The sequence below is a fragment of the Chlamydotis macqueenii genome, chromosome Z (assembly GCF_036417535.1).
Source record: "Chlamydotis macqueenii isolate bChlMac1 chromosome Z, bChlMac1.mat, whole genome shotgun sequence".
NCBI lineage: Eukaryota > Metazoa > Chordata > Aves > Otidiformes > Otididae > Chlamydotis > Chlamydotis macqueenii.
Genome location: NC_141593.1, coordinates 2,713,299 through 2,736,725, shown reverse-complemented (window position 1 = coordinate 2,736,725; position 23,427 = coordinate 2,713,299). Strand labels below are relative to the sequence as shown.

Here is a 23,427-nt window from a genome sequence, read left to right as displayed (position 1 = left end):
TATACAAAAATGTATGAAAATGTTAAAAAAAAAGTATTTAAAAATCACGAAGTGGGGGTCTTAGAAAAACACCCCGTTGCGCCAGATGCCCTTGAAATGGCCCTCGGCGGGCGGAAGAGGCGGGGCAGGGGGGTGGGCAGAGGCCTGCAGGGGGTGAGGACAGTGGGGGCCTTAAATTTTTCACCCAATTTGTAGGTAATGTCTGAAAACTGACCCCGCAGGTGCCGTCAGAGGTGGATTTAGTCTGCCGAGGCGAAAGTGGCAAAACTCAGGCAGGCACAGTGTCATCCGGAGAGGTCAGTAAAGCACAGATCCTAGCAGACCTTTCGGGGAATTGAAAAGGTTAAGTGTAAAATCCTCAACCGTTTGGGCATGTGTTGGACCAAACGTGATGCTTCAGCAATGCTTCTTACACTGATTATTTCAGTAATCGCTTCAAATTCTGTAAAACTGCTGGGGAAAAAAAAAAAAAACAACACATTGATTTAAATAGTCCATTTAAGTCTTGTGCGTTTGCACTTTTTCTATATTGCTAAAGAAAGGTTGTTCCTTGATAGCTGTTTCATAGAATCTGTAAGGTTGGAAAAGCTCTCCAAGATCATCCAGTCCAAGCATCAACCCAACACCACCATGTCCACTAAACCACGTCCCAAAGTGCCACATCTACACGTTCTTTGAACACCTCCAGGAATGGCGCCTCCACCACTGCCCTGGGCAGCCTGTTCCAGTGCCTGACCACTCTTGCAGTAACAAAATTTCTTCTGATAATCTAAACCTCCCCTGCCACAACTTGAGGCCATTTCCTCTCGTCCCAGTTTAAAGGGTTTGACTGAGAAGATGTGCTTTTGAGGTGTATTTTCTAATAAGAAGCACAGCTTTTATATGAATTTATGCAAGCAGCGATAAACAAGCTATTCAAATTTCAATTTTTACCCTTTAACTTAAAAACAGGATTAACGCCTTTTTAACGAAAGGCTTTATATGCCTTTATTTGTGATTTGTGTTATGATATACATGAAACATATAGTCCCGTCAAAAAAAACCAAAATGTCCTCGTATTATTTCACTTGTTATGTAATATTGATATAGGGGAAAAGCAGATTATTTCCAAACGTTCAGAGCATTTCAATCCACTTTGGTAAAAATGCTTGCTGCAGATAGTGAATTGAACTGCTTTATTATTATTATTATTATTATTATTATTATTATTATTATTATTATTATTATTATTATTATTACTATTTTATGTGTTTCAATAATTTAAAAGTAGGAGGCTGGCTGAGCCCCACGCCCTCCGCTCCTCACACCCCATACACCACCCCTTCCCACCAAACTACAAGTCCCATCGGGCACCGCGGCGCGGAGGCTGCGCGCAGGCGCGGCCGGGCCGAAGGCGGGAGAGTCGAGGTGGAGGCGGCCGCCATGGAGGCGAAGCTGAAGCGGGTAACGGTCGGGCCGGGGGCTCTCCGGGTGCGGGATTTGTGGAGGTGGCTCCGTCCTGGAGCCGCCTTGAGCAGGGCCCGGCTGCCCCTCACCCGGCCGGGGGCTGCTCCCCGCTGGCCCAGGGCCTAGGAGGGGCCGCCGGGCAGGGCGGCTGCGTTTTCCTGCCTCTTTGAAGCGTTGGGGGACAGGCAGGACGTGGTCGCTGGGCGGGTTTTGCAGCAGTGAAGTCTATGTTCACCTATTTCATCTTCTGCCACCCACTATATAACAGCCTGAGCTCACTGACCTTGAATTGTAAGCTCACAGCAGGTTTAAGATGCTTGTTTGTGGAGACGTTTGGGTGCCTGAAGTTTTTGCATTTCAAATCTTTGAGAGTGGCAGAAAGATGTAATTCATCCTTTGTTCACGAACTTGGCTTTCTTGCAGTATTAGAGTTTTAATCTACATATAACATGTTTGCTTCTTAGGGCTTGATGGTTTTCTTCCCAGTGTAGTTCAGGGAATGTTTACTGCATGCAGTGTATGTAGCTGGTATAGTGGAAGCAAAAAAGGACATGCTAGAAATAAATGTCTTTTTAAGTTATAAGGCTGGGATATTTTTCCATCATCAGGTTGCTTAGATAGCCTTAGACAAAAACTTGTGTTTCCTCAGTCCTCCAAGTCCTCAATTATTATCAGTAATAATCTAATCTTTCCATGCCTCCTGAGAGCACTGGGTTGATCTCCCCCATTTCTGATCTTTTCAGTGGTAGAAGCTGTGCTCTGCAGGGCTCTTTGCCTGCACACTCTAGTAACTCTTTCTCTCCTGTTGGTCCGTAGAGACTATTCCCAGTTATAATGGTTTGGGCACTTCTATCTCACAGTGCTTTAGTGCAATTTTCACCAGCTGCCTAAACACCTGTTTAACATTTCTTGGACCATTAATGGGTCTGTAGCAAACTGATCATGTGAATAAAAAGATAAAATTTTATCACCTGGAGATAAGCAGGTGTCCATGAAGGGGATTAAAAAGGAAATGGTTTTCTAAGCTACAGAGGATGTTTGAAGAAGAGATAAAGGAAACTCTCTCCCCTTTTTCCACCCATGCCTCAACTGTGGTAGTAGGAGTTACTCTTCAGGAACGTGGGGCTTGCAGCACTTCACATTTCTCACATCTGTGAGCTATTTTCTGTTGTTTCACTTGACCGTTTACTCTTTTTTTAAAAAAAAAAATTTATTTTATTTTTTTTTTCCTTGCAGGTTACTTTATGGCTAAATAAAATATATGGGAATCAACCTATTCCACAGTACGAAGTGAATGCAAGGACAGTTGATATCTTGTATGAGCTTGCAGAATGCAATGAAGCCAGAGACAGGGATGTTTCTTTGCTAATAGAGGACATGAAGCAGAAGGCAGCAGAATATGAAGCAGAAAGTGAGTTTGAAACTCCATTCCTCAGTTCCATCAAAATTAGTTTTCCTCAGTGACCCTGAAGATTGTCTTTTGTTTAAATCTGAAATAAAAATACGTATAATTAGAATGAACTCAGCTTTTGTTCTGGTACACCTTTTACTACAATACATCTCGACCCTTCTTTTCAGCAGAATTTACGGTGACATAGGGTTGGTCAAGAGCAATTTTTTAAGCCACCTTGAGCAGACTGTAAATACGGACGAGCAGATTAATTGCTAAAACCTCCTAGCCTGCTGGGCTGAGTAGCACAGCACTGAAATATTGGCTGGATAGACAAGGAAGCAACTCTACAGCTGGTTTAAGAGTCTGAGCTGGTGCTAATCCACTGTTAAGGAAAGCACTTGAGGAATCTGAAACAACAGTGAGGTGATTAAGTTATGCTCGAGCTGCCTAGAGTGAGTGTTTGATAATGTGGTGGGGGTTTTTTTTGGAGCAAATGATTGGTGCAGGGAACCATAATACATTTTTAACGCGTTGGAAGATAGATTCCCATCTAGGCCTTAAAAGAACAGTAATATTAAAAAAAAAATGACTGTTTGGGGTTGTATTTGTTTTCCAGCTGGCTATCTACAGGGCATTCTGACCGAAAGCCTGGGTCTTTCTCTATCCAGTCTGTCCAGTGAAGGCATCAGCTACCTCAATGTCCTGGTAAACAGCGCAATGACACTTGAAACAAAGGACACTTCTCTTACCAGGTAATTGTTCCCACTGTGCATTGGGGGGGTGGTGCTTTGTGCTGTTTCCCTCTGTGTTTTTGATTCAGCAGTTTCAAACTTGACTTTCACATCAGGAATCTTACTTGTCCAGCTTCTTTTGCACCCCTTGGGTAGCTTTAGAGGACACAGGAACTAAGCACAAAGCTCTAACTCCTGATTACTCCAGCAAAAGAAGCCTCTGAAGTCTGAGAAGTGCCTCGGCCACAGTTCAGTCCCCCTTTTGCCCTGGCTTTTGTGGTCAGTGGCTGCAGGATGCTGCCGCTCAGACTGTCATGCCAGGTAGCACAAGCTAGAGCAGGTCTCAAACTGCATAAGCAAAGACTGAGGAGCTGTAACTGGTCTGTGTGTCAGCTCCTCTCCTACCTGTCCTTAGTTAATGTAGGGGGACTTCCTTAGCTCTGCCACAGAGAAACAGCAGCTGTTAGTCTGCTATTCCTGGGCCCCTCTCCCTAGCCTGGCTTTGACCCATAACACAGCAGGTTTGTGCTGAGCACTAGCACTAAGGGAGGGACAAAATCTGCCTTGGAATCCAATTTTTGTGTACTGTACGGGGGCTTGGCTCTTACAGCTTTTCTGAGCTGGAGGGGCGAGCAGCTTTGAACCGTTTGGGAAAAAGAGACTGAAATACTGCTGGGTGTGTCTCGGGGATGTGCATTTTCAGAGAGTGAATACAGTTTCTCTCAGGCGATTTGGCAAGCCAGGAGTGGAGCATCTGATCATGTCAAACCCAGTGGTTATATTCACTAGAGTGCAAGGTCTTTTTCACTTCCTCCTACTGAGACTGATTTCCCCTTCCACATTAAATCTTTGTTAGTTAAGGGAAGCAAATACCCTTAGTGACTTATTTTACTTTCCTCCTCTAAAATAGCTGGCAGTTACCTGACATAGAGAATCATAGAATCATAGAATGGTTAGGGTTGGAAGGGACCTTCAAAGGTCATCTAGTCCAACCCCCCTGCAAGGAGCAGGGACATCCCCAACCAGATCAGGTTGCTCAGAGCCTCATCCAGCCTGGCCTTGAACGTTTCCAGGGATGGGGCTTCCACCAGCTTTCTGGGCAACCTGTTCCAGTGTTCTATAACTCGCATCGTAAAAAAATTTTTCCTAATTCCTAATCTAAATCTACCCCCCTCTATTTTAAAACCATTACCCCTCGTCCTATTGCAACAGGCCCTACTAAACAGCCTTTCCCCATCTTTCTTGTAGGCCCCCTTGAGGTACTGGAAGACCGCTATCAGGTCTCCCTGGAGCCTCCTCTTCTCCAGGCTGAACAGCCCCAGCTCTCTCAGCCTGGCCTCATAAGAGAGGTGCTCCAGCCTTTTTAGCATCTTCGTGGCCTCCTCTGGACCTTCTCCAACTGGTCCATGTCCTTCTTGTGCTGGGGGCTCCAGAACTGGACACAGTACTCCAGGTGGGGTCTCACCAGGGCAGAGCAGAGGGGCAGAATCACCTCCCTCGACCTGCTGGCCACGCTCCTCTTGATGCAGCCCAGGATGCGGTTGGCCTTCTGGGCCGCAAGGGCGCATTGCTGGCTCATGTTGGGCTTCTCATCCACCAGCACTCCCAAGTCCTTCTCCTCAGGGCTGCTCTCAATCCATTCCCCGCCCAGCCTGGATTTGTGCCTGGGATTGCCATGACCCAGGTGCAGGACCTTGCACTTGGCCTGGTTGAGCTCCATGAGGTTGGCACGAGCCCACCTCTCCAGCCTTACTATGAGAACAAAAGCAAGTCATTTGTGTAAAGTGTGTAGAAAATAATGATAATTCCGAGTTTCAGAAAGCTGACTCCTGAGCATTCTCAATGAATCTGTCTTCACCAGCTTCTTCTGTGCCATCAATGATATGACTTCAGAGCTGTATGCAACAGAATCAAAAAACAGAGAAATGGAACTGGAACTGACCGACATTAGGAACAAACTAACTGCAGCGCTGATGCTGGAAAAGCAGTTGGAGGAGTGAGTAGTGGATGAGAAAAGGGAAAGATGTAAGCGGTACTGCTGATCTCTGCAATGTGGACCATGGGCTGTGGTAACTAACAAGAATAACTGAATTGCCAGGGTTTAGACACAATTCACAATATTTGGAAGTATCTATCAAAAGCTGTCTGCTGTGGACACCTTCAGTGATCAAAAGAGATTTGGGGTACCGTCAAACCCATTATTTTAAACTGAAAACAGTCTACAAGCCGTTTTCAGATATGGGCTGGCATCTTCCCCCGGTTGCTTTCAGCTGGGGTTGAAAGCAAACCTGACTTTCTTACTGCATTTAACTTGGACTTTGTAGTCAGAGTGAAGGAGCCACACAAAACAAAAATTCTTCCCAGATAAGAATTTCCTTTAACCATAAAGTCAGAGACATAACAAAAAAAACCAACAGTGTTAAGTCCGTTCCCTGGCGGATGTAATCTGAAGTACTTTGCCAAGGACAGCAGGATCAACCCCTGCCTTGAGTGAGGATTGGCCCAGATGATCTCCACAGCTCCCTTCCAGACTAATTATTTTATGTGTTTTGTCTTTTAAAGCAGTAATTGTGGTGCTGCTTGTAGCAAAGAGACCAGACCTGTGTGCTTTGTGTAGGTTTGCCACAAGAGGCCCCGCTCTGTGATATTAAGTTCAGTTTGTGTAACAGGTCTCAAACTGAATTAGGGTGTTATGCAGAAGACTGCTTTGATGAGGTGGCTTTCCTCTTGGACTTTTTTTCCCTGGCCTTTGGGACTCTGGATGTAACAGCTGTAGATGGTTCCACTGGGAAATCACACAGGGAAATGCAAGTTTTTCTCCATTCTCTCCCTTCTCATGTTGGTTGTATTACAGGATTTAGCTTAGGTAATTAAGCAGTATTTGTATACTGGTATCTCTTTGAATGTAAAAGTGTTTCTTTTTGTATTTTTTTAAGGGATCTTAAAAAAACAGAGGAACTTCTAGAACTAGAAAAGGCCAAAGGTGACAGCCGAGCCCGGAACTTGAAGTTCCTGAAAGACAAATCTGGGGATTTGAAAATCAGGATCAAGGCTGCTGAGGTAGATGGAATAAATTTTCTAACAAGATGTTGTGACGGGATGGCACAGTCATGGTTGGTCAGGCCCAGAATTGCAGATACAGAGACATTCCTGGAGCTTCCTAAACTCCAGGACTGAGGACTCTTGAGCTAACAGGACAACATGTTACTACACTTCAGTTGTTCCTGCTGTATTCATGGTCACTCCCCAGGACATCCTATGATAAACTCAAGGACACTTTCTCCTCTTTCACTGAGAACTGTGTCAGCTCGGACTACCTTGTGCTTCTTGTGAGGTACTGTCATAGGACAGTATACAGACAGCTGCCAGTAGAGCTGCCAGTAGAGCAGCTGATTCACTGGGGTAAACTGTGTGTCAAAATTCTGAATATAGGCATTTTTTTAAATTAATGAATGACTGAATACACAAGGCAGAAGTTGTACTGTCTCCTCCTTCACCTTTCCTACATGATGAAGGGCATGTGAATGCATTATTTAACAACTGGATGCTGTCCAATACCTTGACAAATATGAGATGGAAAATGTGGTATTAGAGTTGATGACATTTTACTGAGAAGCCTCTTCCCAGTCTTGCCCTGTCCTCTTCTCCCAGTAGTTTCCTGGAAAAGCTTCTTATTCTTTATATAAATTTCAGTAGCAAATGGTTTCATATACCAGCTACAGCTGTGTTTCAAATAGTACACATTTCTGTTGTTGACAAACTGCATTCTTCTTTCCTGTTTAGATTAAAACCCAAGGAAATAGTAAAATCTTTCTCCCCTCTGTTATATTTTATGGTGAGTTATGAATGAGCTCTTTCCTCTTTGTAGGAGCAGCTTGCTGCCACGGGGTTGGATGAGTCGCTGACACACGAGGCACTCGTGAGCCTGTCTGAGGTAGGACTTTTGGTCCAACATGGATGTTGTATGGTGGTACAGACCAGGCTTGTTTGTTGAGTGGTTTCAGGAAATACAGTTTGGTGTTTTGTTACTTTAACAAACATTAATGGTAAAAATAAGCATAAGTGAAAATCCTGTAGATGAATACCTCTGAACTGGGCTATGTTGGATGGGTTTGACTCTCCTAGAAACTGAAAAGTATCTACGGGTGCTGAAGTGGTACTATTTCTTCAGGGTTAGATGTGGGCTTCTTTTGTAGTTGGGAAGAAGCTTTCCTTCTAGACCGATTGAGGGGAAAAATTGGAATCTTTTTTTTTTGTTGTTGTTGCCTTTTGTTTTTCCCTCTCTTCGCCTTCTGCTTCTATCTGTAATTGGGAATATAGCCTACTAGAGAATTGCCATGGAATAAATTCCCTGCCACTGAAGGAAAATTGGCAGCCTGTGATATGCCTCCTCTCTGTGGTCTGTGTTATAAACAGAGTGGATATTCTGTGGACTATGTCCTGTTAGGTGGCTGCCTGTGTATTGCTATTACTAGATGGCTCTATTGTAAGCCTAGAAGGATAACTTGTTAAAGGAAAAGGCAGATTTCTTGAGTTACTAGCTACAAATTCTCCTGCACTGTGCTGGAGCATTTGTACATATGTAATATGTATTTGTGGTGGTCTGTCTTCACTCACCACACTTTAATATTTCCTATTGCTGTAACAAGAACTTAGTCTTTCTCCCCATTTCTTTTGCTAGCTTTTCCTGCGTGTTAGTGAGATTGAACAATGAAAATAGGTTTCCTGATTTTTGTTGTCATTCTCCTGAAGCAGCGCTGGGTGGCAATGTTTACATTGCACAGCGTTTCAGAAGAGTACTAACCAAAAATAACTTCTGTAGGAATTTTACATACAAAAAGTCACAGGCAATTTTCTAGACTTGTCATCTTCTAGAACCTGAGCATAAGGGCTCAGCATAAGTTTGACTCCCTGACATTTCTGTAGCTGCTTTGCCAAAAGCTCGGTGAATTGGGCAGCAAAAATTACTTCCTCTTCAGAGTGCATTTTTTTTTTACTTTGTTGATTATTTGAAAACTTGTTATTTGAGGACTGCGAAAAGCGCCCAGTTTTGAGCCCAAAAGAGAAGTTCTTTCCCCTTCTAAGAGAATAAGCAAAGCAGTGCAAGTCTTCTTGCTGCTGCATGTGCAAAGCTGTTTCTACACAGAAGCCATAGGCATGAGAATGTGTCCACTTTGTTCAGGCTCAGTTCTCTCTCTGGCTTACAGTGAGGTTGACAGTGAAAGTCCTCTGTCTTGTGGATTCTCCTTTGAAATCCCCTCTCCTTTCAGGGAGATGAGATCAGGTGGTTATAGTGTAAGAAAAGGCATCTGGAGATGTCTTCAGAACAAAGAAAAATTAACTGATAACTGTGTAAAAAAAGGACCTGGGTTTTACTCACAGGTAACTGAATCTTAGTTCATCTAAGATCTTTGTTAATCTTAGATCTACGTCAGATCTTTAGTTTCCCATGGTTTCTTCGAAGGATCGTGAGAGCTTTTACCAAAATCTGTAAATTCTGAAATGCTGTAGATAACTGTGGATCTATTTCACTGATGTACATCACTTCTACAAGTAAGACTAAAGAATATAATCCGCTTTGCTCTGTTCACAGGAACTTGCTCAACTGCAGGAAGAAACTGTGCCTTTGAAGAAGAAACTGGAGTCCTACCTAGATTTAACTCCTGTAATTATTTTTTCCACTGTTCTATTGTATTTGCCATCAGATTAATTTTAATGGACTTAAGAATGCAAAGGATATTGTTGTAATGGTTTGCGTGGACAGGTGGATCTCCTACAGGTCTATAATGTAAACAGAAGACTTTACTTAAACAGAAGGGTATCTGTTTATTAATCAAAGCCAAGAAATTATGTATGCTTACCAGGCAAACTGTTATGTAGCTAGAAATTAGACAAAGAAATGTGGAAGAAAATAGAATTCCTTAGTATAACTTTCTTTTTTTTTTTAGATTTACCAATATATTAGCTATACATCTCATCACACTGTCTATATGGTGGACACAGCACATTGTGCAGAGTTTGGAGCTCTGAGCAAGATTCTAACAATTATGAAGAAATAGCCAAATGTAGGCATTGTCCCCTAAACAGTATTCTAGCTTGTGTGAGTACTGGCTGCTCCATCATCTTCTGAGGAAGCTGGGCACACAGCTCTCTGAAATCACAGGTTTCTCATTTAGCTGACTGAATTGCAGTTTTGAAAGCTGCTATCTGTGTATTTCTTCTTCATTTTATATTTTGGCTATTGTTACTACTAGTCACTGTGCTAGGAGTTACTATCAGAGTGCTGTGGCAAGCATGTTTTTACAAAAAATATTTTACTCTTTTCAAATTAGAAGAACACTTGTTACAAAAGACTGTTTCAGTTAAGGGTAATTTTGTGAGCAACTTTATAGTGGCTTAAAGAAATTATGAGTAAACAGGGCTTTAGTCCATGAAACAGTAGGCCTTGAGGTTGTGTGATCTCTGTACGCTCCCACCTGTGATATTGGACTACTAAACCCAAGTATTTCCAGTCTCCTTTGGAAGATCGCTGTTGTTTTTACAGATAAGTCTTAAGGACTTTTATATTTGTCATTCAGGGGAGAAGCAGCAAAAAGTGGAGTGAATAGTTGAATGGGGCTTGGTTTTATTAAATACAATTGTGACTGTTTTACAATTTTGTATTTTAGTTACCTGATATGGGTAACACATATGGGTAATACAATATGGGTACCCTGTTACCTCCTCATCTGAGCACCCTACAACCTATAACAGAGCTAACCTCAGACCCTCTGTGTAAGAGGTGAAAAAGATTTTATTCCAGTTCTTATAAATGGGACACAGAGTTCCAGAGACACAGACTTGTCCAAAATCACATAGAAACTCTGCGATTAATCACGCCTCTTGGATTATGAACTAGGGAACTGTGTGCTGGGCCACACTTTTCACCTCCTTAGCCTCTCCATTGAGTTCCTGCCTCTCAGTACATCTTCCCTGTACAACTACCGTTGTCTCCCTCCTAGAAGAAAGGGATGAAAGAAGAGGATGGGACTGCTTCTCTTTTAAATCCATTTTACTCCAAGAGGCAGCTGCCTCCTTTCTTCAAGCTAAACAGGACATTCAAATTGGATTAGGTTCTCCAATTCCCAGCTCCCTCCCATCTTGCTGTCAGTGGAGACAGGAGGAGCCTTGGTGCCTCCTTTCTGCTGCAGGCAGGAGGGAAGAAGGTTTATCCTTGCAAGCTTATTGTGCTTTGGAAAATTCATGCACAGATATGTTTAAAATCCAGTTCCTCAATTGGTAGGTTTGGAAAATTGCTAAAAATGGGTCGGGTTTGGTTTTTGTTTTTGTTTTTTTTTTAAGAGTTTAGGCTATATCATACTTCTGAAAAATACATGACTGCCCAACCCAAACTGCTACTGGGCTTTTAATGTCAGTACCTTTGGCACGTGAAGGGTGTACACACAACTGATTTCATTATCCCTGAATTCCCCTGCGGCATATCATTAGACTCTTGCCAGAATGCAGGGACTCTGTATTTCCAGTTGAAATATTGATTTTTCTGCTCTTTTTCTCTCATCAGAATCCTTCCCTTGCACTAGTGAAGATTGAAGAAGTAAAACGAGAACTGGTAAGAGGTTATTTTTATCTTTCACAGATATTTAAACGAGTGCTGTTGTTCCCAAACAAGTTCTATATATTAATTGGTTGTGGGTTTATTTACCTTGGGTTGTAGTCTTAAAGATCTCTAGAGGGAAATATTGCTCTGGTAAGGCAGAAGCCATGCATGCTGGTAGGATGAACTGGTGGAGGAATGATATCTAAGCTACAAAGGCAATTGGGTGTAGTGGTATCAGTAGGGATTAGGTATCTATATCCCTGTGGAGTTTTTTTCTGCTTCATCTGTCAGAATGTTTATTCACTCAGTTGTGTTGCAGCTTATTGGTCTCACAACCTTCCTTGCTGCTTCTGGATGCTGAGGGCTCTAGGGCCCGTATTTTATTTAACAGCTGCCTTGTAGACTGCAATGGGGACCTTCCCCTATAAAACATAATGCCCATTTCATCCATGCCTGTGTAAGCTGCAGGTATGGTTGTTGGGAAACATTCATATACAGCTGTTTGGGAAGTTCATACGTAGCTTTCCTGAGCGAGCTGGGCCACATTTGAGCATAAAGCGTGTCTTTATTTCTTGGGGCTTCTGTCTGCTTGCTCATAAATAAATCACAGGGTATTCCATGACAAACCGTAAACTGTGATCAAAAATCACAGCTATTTGAGAATATTTTGTGCGTTTTCAGATGGGCCTGCTCAGGTTGGTAAGCCACTTGTTTTTAATTCAGAAATACAAGCTCTCTTTACCAGCCTGAGGCTTCTATCAGGTCAGAATACTCACCTCGGGAGCGTATCTGTGCAGCTTGAAGGTGTCTAATGCCACATTGGGGCAACAGTATAAAGGCAACTGAGCTCATTTAGCCCTTCATTTGGAGATTTCTCTCTAGTTGTCTACAGAGACTACTGCCATTTCCAGTTCAATACTGGAAAGTTAACCAGTGCTAATAATATCCCAAGGTTTGATCATTGTGGATATGTTTGTCTAACAAGTATGTCAGAAAACTGTTTTGTGGTCACTGATTCCTCTTGGTTTTCTTTCACACTAGAACGCCTTGGAGGTAGAGTTCTCAAAAGAGATTGACATGCTGACTCTTGAGATGCCAGAGCCCAGCAAATTCAAGTTCACCTGAAGTGGCCTGCATGGAAGATTTCCCTTCAATTGTCTATTTATTTGCACTAGTAACATAGTTTGGACTTCTTACTGTACTTCTACAGCTTTCTGCCTTACTCTTCTTGCTGTTGGATGGCACATTTGTGACCTTTCAGCAAGTGTGCTCATTTTACAGCTTCATGTAGCCTTGCATTTGCAAAAATCACCTATTTTTCATAAAAATAACCTCCAAACTAACTGTTTTCTTTGAGTTCTTTTTCCGTGTGATTCACACCTGTAACTGACCTCAGGATGGCACTGTCACCTGGAGATGTCCCTGTCAGGATGTGGTTGACCAATAGCCCTTAGATTTTAACTGATCAGGGAGTCTGGTTTTCTTCCTTTTCCCCATCCAGGCTCTGGATTGTGCTTTTTCCCTGCTGGATTGTGCAGCATTTGAGCCCACAAAGGGGTTTTTCTTGTGTGTGTGATGGCGGTCTGCCTTTGTGGAAACAGGTTGAGCTCTGACTTGTTTTACATGCGTTGTAGTACTGGCTTCACTGGCCAACTACTGCTTACAGGTAAGAGATGAGATGTAGCAGTATCGACCTCCTAAAATTCTGTTGTTTCTTTGTCATCTGAGAAAATGGAAGCCCATGTACAAGGATTTGAGAGATACCAGTCTACTATTGAGTGAGTCGCTTTTATTTCTCCTTACATAGAGCTAAGCAAATGAAAGTAGATAAATAGCTTTATGGATAGTGAAGTGATAGCTTTAAAAACAACAACAAAAAAAAGTACTTTCTAGTATGACCTTTCTGTTTCTGAAAATACATGGATATTTTTGCAGAACCACTGTGAGTTGTGACCATTTTGAAGCTAGATTGTCCTTTCCAATTCTACCTCATCTTCCAAAATGGTCCCCAGGGCCTTCCTCTTATTTCCAAGCCACCACCACCCCAGCTTTTAAAAGTTGTTTTGTACTAAAGCCAAAAATCTGCAAGTCTCCTGTGGATGGAGAAAAATCAAAACGTGGAAATAGTTGGCAGCACCTGAGGACATCAAGCATGGACTAGGTAGGGCCCGTTTGTACCGGGCAATGTCCAGACAAATAACAGTGGTGCTCTCAGTGACAATTTATAGCTACATCTGTTTGCAATTAGAGTTGCAGAAGATTGTGGTAATGATTTAGCATGGTGTGCCTGTCCCCAGGAGCTGTTACTTCACTGCAGAAATTGATTTCAGTGATCGTGATGAAGACAGATTGTATTGCTTCATGTCCTCCCTTGAAGCAATAGGATCATGAGATCCGTATCTGATTATACGGAGGGCATATCTCTGATTTCTAAGAAGCTGCAAGCTCAGAATGACACTAGTGTCGGTGAAGTGCCACAGCCTCCTCACCTTGTGACCTTCTTCACCTAGTTTCTTTCACCATGATGGGACAGAATTCAAGGATGTTCAGAGAGCCACTGCTGATGGGAATCTTCAGCCTCATCTTCTGTACACCAGAGGGAGTTGCTGTTTAGTTTCAGGTTTTCCAATCAAGACGTTAGGAAAGGGTTAGTTGCTTTAGTTTCATGGCTATTTGTCTTCAGTTCCTTCTGGGCTAGAAATGGCAAGAGGGAGTTGAAAAGCCATCTTTTGTACGTGGGGGCTAAACCAGCTAAGGTTCACAGAAATAACATGTGAAATCTAGAGCAGGCATAGCAGTGCAGGGATTGCTACAGGTACAGCTGCTGCTTACCAAAAAAAAAAAAAAACCCAACCAAAAAAAGCTCTGAAAGAGGGCAAGAGTGTACTCTTTCAATCTGGAAAGAGCAAGAGCATAATCTGATTTTTCCTGTTGTGGAAGGGGAAAGAAATCGTAGTTCTGAAAGGCATCAGACTATAGCTGGGTAGACAGCAGAGAATGATTTAACAAGAAGGCATTGTAAGGCACTGGAGGTCATGGCCTGACAATTAAGGAATCTTAATCACTGGAAGCTTTTAAGAGCAGATCAGAAATGCTTTGCCTAAGTGTTTATAATGCGTGGGAGCGTTGATCGTGCTTTGGGATAGGAAGACTGATTAGGTGAGGGCTTGAGGATGCTACCAGCCCGGATTTTCAATGAGAGCCTCAAGCCTTACCCAGCTAACGTTAGCTGGAGGCTTTTTATTGCACAGTGTAACCATGACTCAAGGCATGGGTGGACCTCCCGGGACTGTGGCACTCCCTTAGCACCACTTCATCACATAACACTGCACCAGTTGCGAAACTCGGGGAGTGTCCTCCCCGTGCGCCCGCGGGGCAGCTGCACCGCTCCCCGGCTGCTGCTGCCTCACAGCCTGCGCTGTCTCCCATTCCTTGGCAAAGAGCCCGAATACAGGCAGTGGCAGGGCTGGACTCGGAAAAATAGCCACGTGTTGCTTCCTAGCATTGCAAACGCACGGAGGAAAAAATACCCAGCAGCTGCATTTGAGTGTGTGCCACAGCTGAGCCATCTGCAGCACATGCAACATAAATCAGCGGCCAGTTGTCAGGTCTGCCAGTTCAGCTTCTCATGGAAATGAGGAAAGTCAAACAAACGGGATTTATGCCGTGAGTGGACTTGTGGGTGAGATTTCTCAGGTCTTCAGTTTTGCGTTTGCGTGGGCGGAGTGCTTTGCAGGGCGAGCGATGTCCTCCCACGCTGTTGGTGTTTTGGGGCAGTACAGGAATGCCTTGCAGAGGTCCTGCCAAGACAGGAGTGCGCCAGCCTGAATGCTCAGCTGAGGAAAGTGTTTGATTTTCGGGCTTCATCCTCTGCCCTGGCAGCTGTTGAGTGTTTCCACGGAGGTCACAGCGGGTGGTGAGGAGGGGTGCAGAAGGTTGGCAGCTGGACCACTCAGCTGTTGTACATTATGAAATAATTACCCAACTGAGAATGACACAGATGACTGGAGAGGGCTCTGTTGCTTCAGCCTCACTTCAGGTTACATCAGCTGCTCTGCTTTGAACTCCCAGTCTGATTTTCAGAGACATCTGTCTACTCAACACCTGCAAGCTGAGAGCAGTTGTGCTTGCTGGGAACTTCACGTGGGGCTCCCACAGCTCGGGGACAGCTTCACACAGAGTGGGACGCTGTGGGGCTGGAGCTGGAGCCGGGCTGAGCTGGATATCACTTGGTTTTACAGACAAAATGCAAAAGATGTGCATGCTTTATCACCACACACTCAATTAATGGAATTATAGAATAGTTTGGGTTGGCAGGGACCTTCAAAGGTCATCCAGTCCAACCCCCCTGCAAGGAGCAGGGACATCTCCAACCAAATCAGGTTGCTCAGAGCCCCATCCAACCTGGCCTTGAATGTTTCCAGGGATGGGGCATCCACCACCTCTCTGGGCAACCTGGGACAGTGCTTCACTACCCTTACTGTAAAAATATCAGTTTCTCCTCGTCTTTCTTATCAGCCCCCTTGAGGCACTGGGAGGCCGCTCTAAGGTCTCCCCGGAGCCTCCTCTTCTCCAGGCTGAACAGCCCCAGCTCTCTCAGCCTGGCCTCACAGCAGAGCTGCTCCAGCCCTCTCAGCATCTGTGTGGCCTCCTCTGGACCCTCTCCAACAGCTCCACGTCCTTCTGATGTTGGGGGCTCCAGAGCTGGATGCAGTGCTGCAGGTGGGGTCTCACCAGGGCAGAGTAGAGGGGCAGAATCACCTCCCTCGCCCTGCTGCCCACGCTCCTCTTGATGCAGCCCAGGATGCGGTTGGTTTCTGGGCTGCAAGCGCACATTGCCAGCTCATGTCAAACTTCTCATCAACGAACACCTCCAAGTCCTTCTTCAAATGCTTCCTCTAGCCCCTTGGTGAAGATGCCTTTAATGCTAATTAATCAGCACAGCTGCTTAATTAGCCAATATTGGCTGGTAAAACCCAGCAGCAACAAAAGTTTTTATCTCTCTTGCTTCCCCAGGAGATGAGGGCTGTAGCTCAGGGGTGGGTGAGCCCCTCGGTGTCCCAGGTACGTTTCCTGTGGTCCTTGTTCAGCTAGTGGCTGCAGAGGAGCCTGGCTAACTTCACAAAGGTGCAGGAGCACAGTGAGGGGATGGTTTGGCCGCGTTTCAGCAGCACGTTTGGGATTTCAGATGCTTGGCAGCCTGCAGCCCAGCTTGGAAAACAGGCGTTGTTTAAATGTCACTGGGAAGGTGAAGTTTCTATATATTCCTTCTGCAGAGGATGTTTAGTAATGTGCCAATGGATGCCGACGTCAGGTGCATGGCGATGGGCTCTTGAAAAGTCATTCTCCCTGTCTGGAGCTGGGGGGAAATTTTTGGCCAGAGGCTGGAGTACAGACGGGAGCAGGGACAAAGAAGCTCTGCTCCTGCCAAGAGCCGGGTGAGGGAAGCCATCCTGGAAGCCCTGACGAGCCAAAATGGCCTCACAAACAGCTTTTACTTTGACACAGGAGCATGGCTCAGGGTTGCTCCTACCGTCTGCTCCAGCGCTGAGCTAATTTCCTCCCATTGTCTTTGGGGAAGCACAAATGCCGCAGAGGGGATGCGGGGGCGGTGGTGACGGTCCCCTGGAAGCTCAGACACCAGGCTGCATGGCTGGGCCCTTCAGCAGCTGAAGGAGCCTCCGCCGCTCCCTTCCCCGGTGATCCTTTCTAGAGGTGTTACAGCGAGACTCCCGTTTCTCAACTGCATTTCTTCGTGGCAGAGGAGTTCTTATCGCTTGCTCATGGAGGTAACTAATGCTGTAATCATTTCACTCTTGGCACAGGCGGTTGAAGAGTGATAAAACGGAGCCAAAGGAGCCTAGAAGAGGCGCTGGGCTATACTCCCTAAATTCTTGCAGCCAGCACCGCCTCTTGCCTTTCCTCCTCCCTTCCTAATCTTTCAGCCCATCTCCCTGAAAATTCAGAATGAGTCCCCTGGTATTTCTCCTAATCTGGCATTTAAAATCTCAGGCAATAAAGCTTTCACCCCTTCCCTTAGGGAGACAATTTCCCAGCCTACGGATCTCCATTCAAAAGCTTTCCACCCTGATTCACCGCTTAAACATGCCCTTCCTTAATTTCACCCCATTAAAGTCATTAATGTATCACCAGTTTTCTCCCTTCATGCCACTTACTTCATTCAAATATTTACAGATCACTAATGTCTCCCTGCTTAGTTTACTAATTCTGCTGCACCTATGATAGTCAAAATTTCTTTTTTTTTTTTCCTTTCGTAATGCCTCCAAGCTGCCAATTCCTTCAGTCGTGTCTCTTTGCACTCCTTTCCATTTATCACTCTTCTTGCAAACGCGAGGCAGATGCTCACCGCCCTCGCCTGTGTCGTTATGCTTTTCTGTACGCCATCCAAAACTGCGTTGCCTGTTCCTCGCCGCCGTGTGCTAACGCCTGTGCAACAGCGTGCCGTCCTCCGGGTGTCTTTCAGGAGCTGTGCCTCCAAAGCACATCCTTCCCTTTTGATACAGATTCTGGGTTATTTTCCCAGAAGCCGCCGGCTGCGTTGTGGAAGTTGGTTTTAATTGGTGGCAGGGCACAGCTAGAGCTGAGCAGGGAATCACAGCAGACTCTGGATTAGAGCCCCCAGCAGCCCCACGCAGGGCAGGTTTTATCTTAAGTACGGATTTCGTTAGCGCCCTGCTTTTTCCCTCTTATGCTGACACTGCCGATATTGGATGCACCGACAAGGCTGGTGCTCTTGCAAAGGAAGATTTTTACCCGTTTGGTGAGAAATACCTTGCGAAGTACTGTTATAAAATCATGAATTCCTGAATATGTAGCTCTACTTCTACCTGAATCTCTCTCTTGTTCTTATTTCTCCACAATGAGACAAATTCTTCTCAGGTAGTATGTGATGTCTTTGTCCTTGTATGTGATTTTGGGGGGGGGGCGGAGTAGGTGCATACACACGTTTCTATACCGTCAGCCCTGTAACCAATTCTGCGCCAGGAGCAGTGGCTGTGGAGGAGCGAGATCCTCCAAGGCTGCCTCTGCTGTACGATGTGTGTTTAACACTTGATTTTCCCAGCCTTTTGGAGGCCCAGGTCAGGATTTCGGGACTGTACTGAAACGATGGCTGGCACGTTTTCAAATCTCAGAGCACTACCTACCACGTGCTGTGCAGCATATATATATATACCCTGGGGCTGCAAAGCTAACTACTGTGATTAAGAAACAACAGAACGACGTGTAATGTATGCACTATAATGCCGCCCTAATTGCACACCACGCCTCCCTCGCCCAGCCCGCAGGTCTCTGATCTCAGGGAGCACAAGATCACCAGCATCAGCGCTGGAGGGAGAACAAGCGTGGGCCGAAAGACTGGCGAGAGGAGTCTGCGGTGCTGGGCTCCCACTGCCTTGGCCTGCGTCTCTCCTGAGCTCGGCCCTCCTCACTGCCTGAGGGAAGATGTTTCGTTCTTCATGGACTAGTTCGGGTTGGCAGGGACCTTCAAAGCCCACGCAGTCCAACCCCCCTGCCAGGACCAGGGACATCTCCAACCAGATCAGGTTGCTCACAGCCCCGGCCAACCCGGCCTTGAACGTTTCCAGGGATGGGGCATCCACCGCCTCTCTGGGCAACCCGGGACAGTGTGACACCACCCTCAGCGTAAAAATTTTTTCCTTACATCCAGTCTGAATCTACCTCCTTCTATTTTAAAACCATTACCCCTTATCCTATCAGAACAGGCTCTAATAAAAGCTTTCTCCCCATCTTTGTTATAAGAACAAAACAGAACAGACTCTTTAAGGTTGGAAGAGACCTCCAAGATCATCAAGTCCAACCGTCAACCCAACACCACCATGTCCTGAAGTGCCACATCTACACCTTCCTTGAACACCTCCAGGGATGGTGACTCCACCACTGTCCCAGGCAGGCTGTTCCAGTGCCTGACCACTCTTTCAGTAAAGGAATTTTCCGTAATATCCAATCTAAACGCAACTTAAGCGCCCTTTAAGTACTGAAAGACCGCAGTGAAGTCTCCCTAGAGCCTTCTCTTCTGGTTTCCTTCTGCTTCCTCCTCTGCTCTTTTCCCTCCGTCAGCCAGCTCCAACCGCTGCCCTTGGTTTTCCCACTTCTCCTTCTCCGCTGGGAAGCCAAAGCGGTGCGCCATTAGCCCGCGGGTGGCTCTCTGTCCTGCCTTGTTTACCAGCCGTGGGCTGCCTCAGCCTGCCTCGCCAGTGGGGCGACCCCGGCCTCCGCGGCCTACGTGAACCGGAGCGCAGGCGCCTGGAGGGGCGGCAGCCTTAGCCGGGTGAGCCACGGGTGTCTTGTAGAGGCCCTCCCGCGGATGTAAGGGGTGTGCGAGCGTCACGGGGGGGGGGGGGGGGGGCGCAGACCCACGCGTGTCCGTGAACCCAACACGCCCTTCAAGGCGCCGCGAGAGCGGAACCCGCCGGGCCTCCGCCCCGCCCCTGATTCCGCTCTGCGCCGCCAGGGGGCGCTGGCGGGCGGCGGCGCGGCGGCCGCTCTGCGCGGGGCTCGGCTGCTCCGGCGGCGGCGGGAGGAAGTGACGCCGCGCAGCGCAGCCCCGCGGCCTCCGGTGACATTTTCCCGGGCGGGCGGTTGGGGGGGGGGGGGGGGGGCGGGCAGGCGGCGGCGCCGCGGCTGAGACCCGGCTCCTCCCGGCCGCCCATGCCCCGGCTGCTGCCTCCTCAGGGAGGAGGAGACCAGGAGGGGCCCTGCGTCGTCCAGGTGAGTGAGGCCGGCGCGGCCGGGGCTCGCCCGATGCGCGTTCCGGTGGGGCCGGGCCGCGGCGGCGTAACCGTTGCCGTTAGTCAACGCTGCGCGCCGGGCGGGTACCGGCCTCAACTCTCCCCCCCCCGTCCCCTGCGGCCGCCCGGAGCGGGCGACCACGGCCCCATGGCGTTTTGGGGGCCCGGTCCTGCCAGGGCCGAGGAGTCGGCCCTGCCTGCTCCGAGCATCCTCCGCGCCGGCCCAGGGTTTTCAGGAGAACGTAGGTGCCCGGTGGGTGATTTTCAGGGCTGAGCGGTTCGGTAAGGGGCGACCCCCCTCACGGCCCGACGCTGTGCTCGATACGCAGGAATCCAGCCTCGCCCCGCCGCTTATTTTTTTTTTTTTTTTTTTTGTCCTAACCTTGCTCGGAGTCAGCGGATGGAAGCCTTGCCACGGCTCCCGGGAGCCAACTTCTGGCCGCTTTGTGCTTCCTAGGACTCCTGTAAGGTGGAGTGGGGTCCTGTGAGCTGTTGGGAGGAAAACTCTGAAAAACCAGGCGTGTAACCACTCGGGTTTTACGCTTCTCTGTTTTATTTTACTTCAGTGTTTACCTTGGATGATGTGGGAATATGTATTTTATGTGGGGGAAAAAAAAAACAACAAACTTCAAGCTGGTCGTTGCTTATCTAGCCTGAGTTGCCCTTGAGCTCCCAGCATCTAATGCGTTGCAGATGTGGCTTTCGGCGACGCGGCCGTCGGAGGAGAATACAAACTTTTACTGTGCTACTTGTTCTTTTTAAAAAGGAAAAAGGCGGTCTGAGCAGACTTGTAATCTTTTAACTGTTTCCCCAGTTCCAGTATTGTAACTCTCTTTGCATTGAGGTTATTGGACTACTTAAAAGGCCACTTTTTTTAAAGACTTGACAGGGGTTTTTTTTTTGTTTTACATCGTGCAGCTGGCAGGGAGAGCTTCCCCCCTTTGTTAAATAGCATCTAATTGTATTTGTGTCTTAGTTTGTTAATAGTAGAAATCGGCTACATGTATTAAAGTTTCTAGGTACCTTTATGAATCCGTAACTGCAGTAACTTAGTTAAACAAGATCTTGGCTGTAACTAGTTACGTATTTCAAACTGGCACTTTCCCCCTAGCAAGTCATTCTAGCTTTTAAAAATGAATGGATAGTCAGAATTTGAACCCTGAAGCATTGATTGAAAAAAGGTAAAATTTCTCTTAATCCCCCCAATAGATTTTATTTGGTTTTAAGTTTTCTCTGGTACTTGTCAAGCATAAGACCTAATTACAGGTTCGCTTACAGGCGAGTTTTTGTATTTCCAGTTTGCAAGCTGAAATTTTAAGTACAAATAGTAATAGCTCTCCCTGTAGAACAGCAAACAAATGTTATATTTAAAACGTTTCTCTTAAAGTATTTTATGTTACTTAAGTCTATTAAAAAACTTAATGTTTGACCTTGAGGTGGAAACTGGGTATGGTGCTCTTCTGAGGTGTTCATCTTGTGGTTCTCCTGCCCTAATTAGCACCTGTAATTGCTGTTTCTGCGACAGAAGAGCTGAAAGTCAGGCAGTCACAACAGCGCAGGTTCCCCTGTTGCCCTGGAGGAGGGAAACATTGCCTTTGTGGAGCCAGTAGGTTTGTAACAAGCTCTGAGGAGAACAGTAAGTTGCTTGTTCTGTGTTTGCTAAACCCAGACGTGCCCCTGCCCCAGAATAAATGTACGATACAAAGGCAGTGAGGTGAGGAACGGAGAACTCGGCTATCCAACAGCAGTCATTCTTAAGTGTCGTTTTCTGAGTATTTCTCACGTCTAGTGATCTAGAGGAGTCTGGTGCTAGCAAAAGAAGCTCCAAAGTGGGTGGCTATGTGGCTACTAAAAGCTAATAAAATACTGCTTTCTGTGGTTCTGGCGTACCAGTAACACTGGTGTTTTGTCTAGGAGATTGGGAGGAGGGACAGTGGGGGTGATGGAAGGTAGTGTGTGAGTTTGGGCAGCTGGTATTTATGCTGAAGTATGAGGATAACCGTTCTGACTCACTTTTAAACACTTGAATTTTTAATTATAATGTGTTGACTATTTCTGTTTGCTCTGCAGCCTAATTGCTAGTTGACATCGTGAAGAGGTGCGATGAGAAATCAGGAAGAGGAAAGGACTGTGGTCTTACACATTCAAGCGTATGATGTGTGTTGCAGTCAGTACAGCCTGGCCGTCTATGCTTGCGCTCGATAAGTGCATGAAGGCTGCCTGCTTGGTAGAAATTAAAGTGCACAAACAAGTTGGGAAATGAGTGGATACATTAAACTGGGTGCTGCGGAGGAGGGGGAAAAGGGAAGGAACCTGAAGCCAACCGCAAGGCAGTTGAGAATGATCGATATGGAGTGGTCACAACACACACAGACCAAGCGCTGCTCTAACTGATAAAAGAGAGGTGGGAAGGATGTTTGTGTGTGTTTGACAAATGGGCAGATCGTGCTGGCAGCTGACAGTGTGGAGGAGGTGGGGATTAATGAGGTAAGGTAAGATTGGATGAACAAAGAGTAAATATAGAGAATCATGAGGGCCTTTGAACACTAAGCGTTAGGGAGATAACTAGACGGTGTAACTTGATCGCAGCAACAAGAAATAATTGCCTTGGTTGTCCTGACCCCCCATCTTCTTGCTGTGTATTTACCTTTAAAATGCAGGCTTCTTTGCCTTGCCTTGATTTTGTTCACTTTCTTTGCTTTCTCTTGTATAATACCACGTCAACTCCCTGCTCCGTCAAGGACGGAGATGCCATCTATGACCCATCTGTATATCAACATCTCACTCAAACATCTGTTAATGAGATGGGAGTTTCCGCGTACCACACTGTGAAAGCAGCTGCGGCCCGAGCATTCGCAACTGTCTAGTTGCCCTCTGACAGAAATGTCACTGCTAGATTTGTTAAAGCTTTGGAAACTTTTCAAATAACTAAATAGTTTCAAGCAACCTGTAATTTCATTTTCTATAGCATTTTAAAGATGGTGTGTTGATGTTACTTTTTGACAGAATTGGGTCTATGGTCAATCTCAGCTTCTGTGTTTTTATCTGCAGTTGATTAAATGACTTACAAAACTGTAAACATTGACAGAAAGTGAGCAGCAGATTTAATAACACATTTACTAAATCAGAGTGAAAGATTTAAATACCGTATTTGCAAGCATATAACTCGCACCTCAGAACAAGCACTCTGGAAAAGAAGTACCAAACCTTGAAAATCGTGGCTGGCTGGGGAACCAGAAATGAAGCAGCAGTGGGAGAGAGGGACAGGCATAGTGCTGGCAAAGTGCTCTGGGATAAAGTTATGTGGTAGGGTGCATGTCACTGTGCAGTTACAGCTCCGAGATAACCCATGGCTTACGTGGCAGGGAAACCACTTTTGTCTCTGTTTTCTCGTATGTGAATCGAAGTTCAGCAGAGAACCGACGCTCATGCCTTTAACTTTGGCATTGTAACTCGCAAGTAGCTGAAATGTTGTGACAGTGGAATGTG

The 23,427-nt window shown here is 46.1% G+C and overlaps 2 protein-coding genes across 6 annotated transcripts in view; both read left to right on the top strand.

The window, feature by feature from the left end:
- Positions 1-1,392: 1,392 nt before the first annotated feature.
- HAUS1 (HAUS augmin like complex subunit 1) lies at positions 1,393-12,508 on the top strand. The gene is made up of 9 exons (XM_086770812.1): positions 1,393-1,443; positions 2,683-2,857; positions 3,456-3,591; positions 5,432-5,566; positions 6,507-6,630; positions 7,439-7,504; positions 9,164-9,235; positions 11,132-11,179; positions 12,209-12,508. Exons 1-9 carry the CDS (start codon positions 1,423-1,425, stop codon positions 12,290-12,292), a joined length of 861 nt encoding a protein of 286 aa, XP_086626938.1. The 5' UTR covers positions 1,393-1,422; the 3' UTR covers positions 12,293-12,508.
- Positions 12,509-16,807: 4,299 nt separating this feature from the next.
- ARK2N (arkadia (RNF111) N-terminal like PKA signaling regulator 2N) overlaps positions 16,808-23,427 on the top strand; it is a 46,743-nt gene continuing 40,123 nt past the window's right edge. For 2 of the 5 annotated variants that reach the window (XR_015261434.1, XM_086770391.1), the window contains exon 1: positions 19,804-19,918. The gene's annotated coding sequence lies outside the window, so the exon portion shown is untranslated. Of the gene's footprint in view, positions 16,957-19,803; positions 19,919-20,168; positions 20,192-22,008; positions 22,426-23,427 lie in introns of those variants that run through there. The other 3 variants (XM_086770392.1, XM_086770395.1, XM_086770398.1) reach the window with 3 other exon arrangements.

Bases quoted from the DNA above. Each gene is read 5' to 3' on its own strand.
- HAUS1 (XM_086770812.1), top strand. From the start codon at position 1,423: ATGGAGGCGAAGCTGAAGCGG. The intron at 7,505-9,163 runs GTAGGACTTTTG...CTCTGTTCACAG, and splicing joins CACTCGTGAGCCTGTCTGAG to GAACTTGCTCAACTGCAGGA. The intron at 9,236-11,131 runs GTAATTATTTTT...TTCTCTCATCAG, and splicing joins CCTACCTAGATTTAACTCCT to AATCCTTCCCTTGCACTAGT.